The sequence below is a fragment of the Alosa alosa genome, chromosome 8, assembly GCF_017589495.1.
Source record: "Alosa alosa isolate M-15738 ecotype Scorff River chromosome 8, AALO_Geno_1.1, whole genome shotgun sequence".
Classification (NCBI taxonomy): domain Eukaryota; kingdom Metazoa; phylum Chordata; class Actinopteri; order Clupeiformes; family Clupeidae; genus Alosa; species Alosa alosa.
The window spans coordinates 5,172,970-5,181,141 of NC_063196.1; the positions used below are offsets into that span (position 1 = coordinate 5,172,970).

Below are 8,172 nucleotides of genomic sequence, written 5' to 3' on the forward strand. Positions count from 1 at the left end.
ATAGTAGTTTTGAATTCAACTCACAGTGTAAGTTATACAGGTACAGTAGTGTGTTTAGTGCTCAACACTTATCCTCATCCCTATCACAAATCTCCATATTTTTCTGTGAACCGAAAGTCTATCACTACTTTGTGCCAGGTATTTTGCTAGATTTATGCATCCGTCTGCTCTAATACTCGTTTGAGGTATCAGCCAAAGTTGCTGTCTTGCCCTCAATGCATATGTAATCAGAGGCTCCAGAAGAGCAGTGGCTTTTTGCAACGGCCCTTTTTTTCCCCCTCCTGCCTGATCTACTGTGACCGTACTGTTCTGGAGCCGTCATAAATATTTAAAAGGCAGGGCTTTGCAAAAACTCCAGGATATTCCTGGCACACTGCCTGTTCTATAAAGAAACACTAGAAAGCCTTTTGACCCTTCCGACCTTCTCATTCCTCCAGGCCTCCAGAGGCGAAGGCTGATCCCTGCCCCTCTGCCGGACACATCCTCCCTGAGCCGCAAACCCGGGGCAGCGGGCCAGTGGGTGGATTTGCCCCCCTTGGGTGGCACCCTGAAGGAGCCCTTTGAGATTAAAGTGTACGAGATTGATGATGTGGAGAGGCTCCAGAAACGCAAAGAGGGGATGGGTGCTGAGGTAAGGCTCACCATTCTGACTGAACAAAAAACAAACAAACAGTGTTCTTTTAAATGATGCCCAAGCTAGAGGTTTTGTGACATTGGTGAGGTGTGGAAACTTTAGACATCAATAAAGCCCATGGGACCAGAAGTAGGAAAAAGTATAAGGATGCTAACTCAACCAGAATACTAGTATAGGGTTGTTCAAACATGGAGCCTAAGTAAAGCTCTGCGAGGCATGGAGGTTATCAGTTAAACTGTTACTGACAATAGCTTAATTGATTTGGGTAAAACTAATAGCCCGAGTGTGCAACCCTCCCATTTGAATACTGAGTAGGGAGGACAGAGAGACGGAGACAGAGAGAGAGTGAAACACAACAAAGAGAAAAAAAGGGTTGGAGGTGCAAGTGATGAATGAAGACTGGGCCCTCACTATCAGAGGCTTGCCTGATCGCTCTTTATGGTGCACTACCCTCCCCACATCCACGGGTCATTAACCGTACCCACGAGTCAAACACGGTCGCCCAGCCAATTGTGTGTAGAAGTCAAGAGGAAAAGACATTAACTCAGCTGAATGGCACCGTGATTTATTTTCAATTAGGAAAAGATGATCTTCAATTCGTCTTTGAGAGCCTGGCGGTCCATGCACGAAAAATGGAGAGGGAAAAATTATAGTGTGTGCATGTGTGTGCCTAAGTGTGTGTCTGTGTGCCCCGCATGTGTGTGTCTTTATGTGTGTGTGTGTCTTTATGTGTGTGTGTGTGTCTTTATGTGTGTGTGTGTGTCTTTATGTGTGTGTCTTTATGTGTGTGTCTTTATGTGTGTGTGTGTCTTTATGTGTGTGTGTGTCTTTATGTGTGTGTGTGTCTTTATGTGTGTGTGTGGCCATCTCTAAGCGAGGCTTTGTGTTTGTATGAAACTGAGATAGCAAGAGACAGAGAAAAAGAGAGGGAGCGAGGGAGCGAACGAGCGAGAGAAATAGAAAGAAAGAAAGAAAGAAAGACTTCTTCATTAATGTTTTCCTATTATCTTTGCATTAGCATACTCTTATACATTTTTCTCTCCCCCTCTCCCTCCTCACTACGTTTCTGACAGCCATTTCAGGATGTTGAAAAGGTACGTTGATTAGAAATGATGGATGTGACTTGACTTGGGAAACTGCATTGAGGTATCACAATGGTGGTGGTGGTGGTGGTGGTGCTGGGGTGCCGCAGAATGATTCAATTTAATCAAACCAAATCAACCTTGACATAATCCAGTAATGAAATTACAGTAAAAATCTCCATGTGCATGGACTACAGCATGAAGGGTTAGGGTGAGACCTTCTCCTTTGTCTAGAGAGCAGCTGATTGTGGTGGAGACCCCGCCAGGCGCTGGCAGGAACTGATCCAGAGTCAGCCGCTATCTATGGCAGCATGCATCGGCTGAATACTCACAGCAACATAGTAAACACCCCAGGATAATCTGCACCTGCAACACTACCTGCCAGCAACCTGTCCCTCGTGGCCTTGTCCCTAACTAATCCTCACACAAACCTTTTTTTTTTTTTCTTCCCTGGGAGATTAGGGGCGAGTGAGAGATTAGTTTGGCTGCTAATTTTATTCTCTGACTCGTCTCTAATTAATCCAGTCTACAGAAGCTAAGTCTCCCGGTGGGTTAGCCACCCCATGATTCAATTTGACCTAATCCCCTGCGGTAAAAACGCACTTCCACGTCGGGGCGGCGATTTGCCACAAGGCACACGGTGCAGACCCAACGACGGTCAGGTATCCAGGCAGCGTCCTGCGTAGTGACAGCGGGACGAGAGCACCTGGAGCTCCAGGTCTCATTTCTCTCTGACCACACTTTGCTAAAGCTCCTCTCTCTCTTCCTCTCTCTCTCTCTCTCTCTATCTCTCTCTCTCCCTCTCTCTCTCTCTCTCTCTCTCTCCCTTCCTGTTCTGGTCTCGTGGGGCTCCAGGGACTGCAGTACTTCAACGCGCGGCTCAGGATGCTGGAGAAGCGTCAGCAGCAGATCCGGGAGCTCAGGGCCAAGCACGAGAGACTGAAGAGGGAGCTGGAGGACGCCAAGACTCGGCTGATGCTTGACCCCGGCAAGTGGATGGGAGAATGTGAGTACATATATCCTTTCGATTAAATTCAACTGAGGGTAATTGGTGAGCTGGTGTGTTTTTGAGTATGTAATGCCAATTGAATCTTTTTCATACATTTGCATTTAGCCTTGGCAGGCTGGAAACTAAATGAGATCAGAGGAGATGTATAATGGATTGCTACTATTGAATTGCAAAGAACATACGGCTGTGAGAGCAACCCTCAGCTAAATGAAGGATTCATTTACACTGAATTTGATGTTTGTTCAAACAAGAGGCTCTTGTTCCACAAAATACATTTAAATTAAATTACAAGCACATCACAAAATGGCAAAAATGTACAAAGTATCTAATGCTAGTGGTTGAGCAGCTCCTGCATAAAACTAGCCACCATAAAACTATCATCTCACCTTCTCCATCTCAGTGCACATGGCCTAGTGTTACAGGAATCATGATCTGTCATTCTGTGTTGCATGTACTGCATTCTTATTGATGACTACATTAGGGGTCTTGCTCTGTGCTCTGTCTTCCAGAACATGACATGCCTGTGGAGAAAATGCTTGAAATTGAAAATATTGATCTATTTCAATTATGTTCTCTTTTGTAGTCTCCATCGCAAAAGGTGTTCATTTTCAGCCCAGCAGGGATAAGCTCATTTGGGAACTAATACCAGATTGCTTAAAGGTGCCTACTGGGTCCGTTTGCACTGAATGTGAATGACCCATTTACTGGTGTGGCTGATATAGACATGAGATTGCGGTACAGCCCTGTAGTGTTTGTGGAAAGGGTGTTTCCATTCTCTGTATCTATGTGTGTTCTTCTGAACTGCCCCAACAGCATTGCTGTCATCATGACTTCCTGTCCCTCCAGAAGGCATCCATGTTTAAAACATGTAATGTACCCTACTTCCTCCTCAAAGGCAACTTCCATTTGAGATATTGGTCATTCCATGTGACTTTGGTTTAATGCACTGCCTTATATAAAAACACATACTTTGTCTTTTGTGTTCCTTAAAGACCGGTTGACCCTGGACACAAGATTTATATGCTATGCCTATAGGCTATAACAGTGGGCTTTTGAAAATAGAGGACCACCTATGTATGCCCCTTATTCAAGTGTGAAAATTCAGATGCATGAATCACACATACATGGCTCTGACCCATGCTTCTCTTTATGTTCTGTCAGAGCCTCTTTTTGTTGTTGGTGAATGAGTGTTCCTTAACATGTTTCTGACATCATTCATACAACACACATGCAGGGGAAGCCAGCCATGCAATGCCACACAACGCATGTACAAAGGCCCCTTTCTGTGGTTCAGCTCTGCCAGTGCCTCCAGAGATGGGACTGGAGGGGTGTGGAACATCTCAGTGTGTCCATGGCTAGGCATTTTGGGAATTTCTTTTTCACTATAACCCAGATTTGGAAAGTCGTTTAGAGAAAGTGAAGCCCTCTGGTCCTGTGCTACAACAATAAACAGTATATTTACAGTATGCTTTGAGAGCATCGTATGTGTAAAGGGCATCATTGATGTCAATAGAGTTTGCTGTGGTGGGCCTTCTGTAACTGGTTGCTGAAGGATGTTCCTTGGTTGGTTGAGCTTTCAAAATCCTTTATGTAGATATTTATAGAAATACAGCTATTTCTTTATGAAATATATTGTGCAGAAAGACTACAAGGGAAAATAATCACAGTTTTCTTTTCATGAATGACAGGCTAATCTGACAGAAAGTTACTCTACAAACACTGAATGAAAATGAATATTTGATCACCTCGACCTTTGGACACTTCTTGCATTTTCATCCGAGAATTGAAAATGCAAGAAGCAAACCAGCTAACCAGTATTAGAGTGGTGCCTCTATGGTGAGGTATTCATCCCTGTGAGAAAATGTTTCCTATTGTGCTGTATTCACTGCATGGTAGTCCAGGTCTTTTTGTACCTGTGATGTGAGGGAGAAATTATTCATTGTGTCATAGCTGACCTGCCCGGGACTGACTCATATATAAAATAGTAAAGGTCACACATTCTATACAATACATTTGATCGTTCAACATTTCCTCATATAGAAAAATGGATCAAATGAATCCTGTTGTTAAGTTTGATGGAAAGGTCATGTTTTTCTCCATAGACTCAGTCTTTTGTTTGACTCCCCTCTGTCTCCTGTTCTCCTCCAGTCGACGTGGATCCAGACCTCGACATGGACTCCCAGGACTACCTGGAGGCCCTGGTCCAGGCCACAGGGGAGCTGGAGTTCTGCGTGAACCTCTGCAAGTCTCGGGTCATGATGGAGACGTGCTTCGACATTGTGGTGAGCACCACCACAGGGGCACAAGGTGGACACCAGGAAGTGGAAGTTTGAGCAGGAGCAAGTGAAAGAAAGAAAGAAAGAAAGAAAGAAAAATAAGAGGAGGAGGAGAAAAAGAAGAAAAAGAAGATGATTCAGAGAACAGTGGACAAACAGAGATGTGTCAGAGCGAGACAGCAAAGGATTTGGGAGATAGAGACAGCAAGAGTGGAAGCAGAATGATTTGGTCAGAGCTTGAACGAGCCTGAAAGTGAGACTAGCTATAGCCCGGGGCCAAGGAGTGGACTGAGAATAATGAATCATGACCGACCTAGGTTCAGTTCCCTTGAATCACCTGTGCGGACGGAAAAGACAGATGTTAAATGTGAGTCATCGTTGTCTCCATCATCGTCATTGTGTTTTTCACCAACAAGTGCCTTGATCATTAACAATCCTGAGGGATTATCTTTCTTTCTGATTTGGTGCTAGTTTTGAAACCAGCTTACCTGAGCAAACCCTTATGTATTCCATTTTTTGAGAAAGTCACATAAAAGTATTTTATATTGTATTGTAATCTATGGTGTATTTATACATGATTTTAGTTAAGAAAAACAACATAAATCAAGGGGCAGTAATATAATATGCATACTGTATATGTGTATGTATCAATATGTATATTATTGCATTCCCTTGAGGCCTTTTTGTTATTTTCCATCACAGTCCCTCTCATTACTGTGCTGGTGGTCGCTTTGATGTTGCGCTCGGAAAAGTTTTCTCTCTCTGTTTGGTATGCGTCTCGCCCCTGCGATTTAATCGCTGGCCGTTAGCCACTCTCGCTGCCCGCTCCGCTGGTCCTGATAGCGGCCCTGAGTGAGTGTGCTGTTTCCGGGATGGAATGGCGGAGCTCTGCTGAGAGCGCGTCATCTGTCTCTCTTAGTTATACTCATCCTTCAGGGCCTGCCGTCTCTCCCACTCTTGCCATGTCTGAGAGTGTGTGTGTGTGTGTGTGTGTGTGTGTGTGTGTGTGTGTGTGTGTATGGACCCTGCAGACCAGCCCAGCCGTGAGATCTTTTGAGTGGCACAGCCGGATGCGTCCCATAAATCATAGGCTTTCAGACTCTGTGCCGGGCACCTGACACACAAGGGTGGCATTGAGCTCCCAGTGCAAACATGATACTGCAGAGTCTACCTGCCCCTGGGCTTGCATTTGGGCTGCTGGGTTATTGATCCAACCAGCGAGACTGTGGACAAAACAATAGGGCATCATCTTCAGCGGAGCGGCAACCTGAGTCGGGAGACCAAAAAAATCCTCAGCTCTGTTGGACTATCACAGTGATCTGATTAATTGGAATTGGCTCCAAATCGCTCACTGTTAGTAGGACACACACACTGGAAAATAAAATGAGGAAGCAGTGGGATATAAACATTCCCTTTCAAGTGAGTGGGTTTCAAACCGTGTGTGTAATCAAACCGATACACACAGCGGGCACTGGGCTCAAAACTCTTATCCCCGTGTCCACCGTACTGTAAGCCTATCAGCAGTAGAGGAAACTCACAAAGAGTTAATGCCAACATTCTCTTCCCTATGAATCAGCTTCCTCCAATTAACGGTGCTTCTCACCAGTGCCCTTGTGCTTTTTTAGCCATATAAGGTCACCTTAAGAGCTCAATTAAAGGTTTTTAAAGAGGTCCACCAACATGGGAACAATTAAACATCTGAGGTCAAACTGATGAGTAAGTAATTTTGATTATAACCTTGGATGTCAGCATGTTTAAGTAATTACCTCAATATGATGCATTGACTTCAACGCTGTATGAGTTTCATGGTGGCACAGCCTCTCATGTAAATGCTGTCCATGTTATTGAATGACAGTAAACATGGCAAGTCATTCATGACTAATCATTTGTGATTTGTGTGCACATCACTGACCACACATCTATCCAATAGCATAGTTTGTTTTATGTGAACGGGTCAAGTAACACAGTTATGGTGCAGCAATGCAAAATTGTCCAAACGACGGAACTGGTTGTTAGAGTTCATTTGAGCATTTCTCCGGACATGACATGCGTGTAGTATTCCATTGTAGTGTAATGACAGAGCCAAAGGGGGCAGTTGAACTGAGATGTTAACGTTTGAGAAATCTGTTACTCTTTGGGCATTGTAAGTGTGAGCAACCTGTTACTGATGTTAAGTACATCACTTTATGAACTGAAAACTATGCTGTTTCTGTGCAGACTGTGGTCTTTTATCTCTCTCTCTCTGTTTGAATGCATTCTGCCCACACCTGTTAATGAGTCTCCGTTTTTGGTGTTGCCGTGCAATTTGATCTTTCGAAGATGAAAACAGAAAATGAGTATGTGTGTTAAATTGCTCCCATTTCAAAATCATAACCTTTAAAAACTATGTATTTTTTTAACAGAATGAATCCTCTTTTCAACAAAGACAAATCTCTCAGGCTCATTTTGTAGTTGCTGCATGAAATATTTATTAATCTTTTTGTAATATTTATTTTTATTTTATTTTACTGTCTTTTTCAAACCTTAGTCTGTTTTTTTCTTTTATCAATAAGTTATATAAAATACTTTTTGCCAAACATATTGAGAGAGAGACTTTTAACATGTAACATGTTTTTTTGGCTTTGTATTGTACAGTTTTATAATCCTTTCTAACAAAATGTACAGTATTCAGTTTGCATCTATTCATAATTGTGAATAAAGGTTACCTTTTCCTCTTTGTAATAAACTGCGAGATTGGAATTTATTCATGCATTGATATTTTTCATAATGGTCTTATGGTTGCTGGAAATAATACCAATTTGGTCGCAGCAACCATTGGTTCCGGCAGTAAAAAATGAAAGCTGTTGCCCATGTGCCACAGATGATGAATTTTCTGCTTGAGTTGCTGTTTCGGGTTAGTTCCTCTGAATGCACACCTGAAATAGTCTGCCATCACGGCAGCCCCGATTTGATCATAAACAGGGAGACAGGCGGAATATTTAATAGCCAACACTATCTACAGGAACCAGTGTCATACAGAACACAAACACTGTTTGTAGACTAGAAAGTAGGCCACATTTATTATACATCTTTAGAGGGTCTGTTGTTGAATAAGACATAAACTTAGAGGTTACGGTTGCACGTGACCTGTTTACAAGCCCACATGAGTCCTTGATTACTCATGAAGGTGTT

The 8,172-nt window shown here is 43.2% G+C and overlaps 1 protein-coding gene across 4 annotated transcripts in view; it reads left to right on the plus strand.

Annotated features, from left to right (window-relative positions):
• kif26aa (kinesin family member 26Aa) overlaps positions 1 to 7,722 on the plus strand; it is a 90,314-nt gene extending 82,592 nt beyond the window's left edge. For 3 of the 4 annotated variants that reach the window (XM_048250395.1, XM_048250397.1, XM_048250398.1), the window contains 4 exons: positions 438 to 631; positions 1,708 to 1,728; positions 2,572 to 2,722; positions 4,874 to 7,722. In XM_048250395.1, coding sequence (XP_048106352.1) covers positions 438 to 631; positions 1,708 to 1,728; positions 2,572 to 2,722; positions 4,874 to 5,058 — 551 coding nt within the window. In that variant the 3' untranslated portion in view covers positions 5,059 to 7,722. The remainder of the gene's footprint in view (positions 1 to 437; positions 632 to 1,707; positions 1,729 to 2,571; positions 2,723 to 4,873) is intronic. The other variant, XM_048250396.1, reaches the window with a different exon arrangement.
• The last annotated feature ends 450 nt before the right edge of the window (positions 7,723 to 8,172 follow it).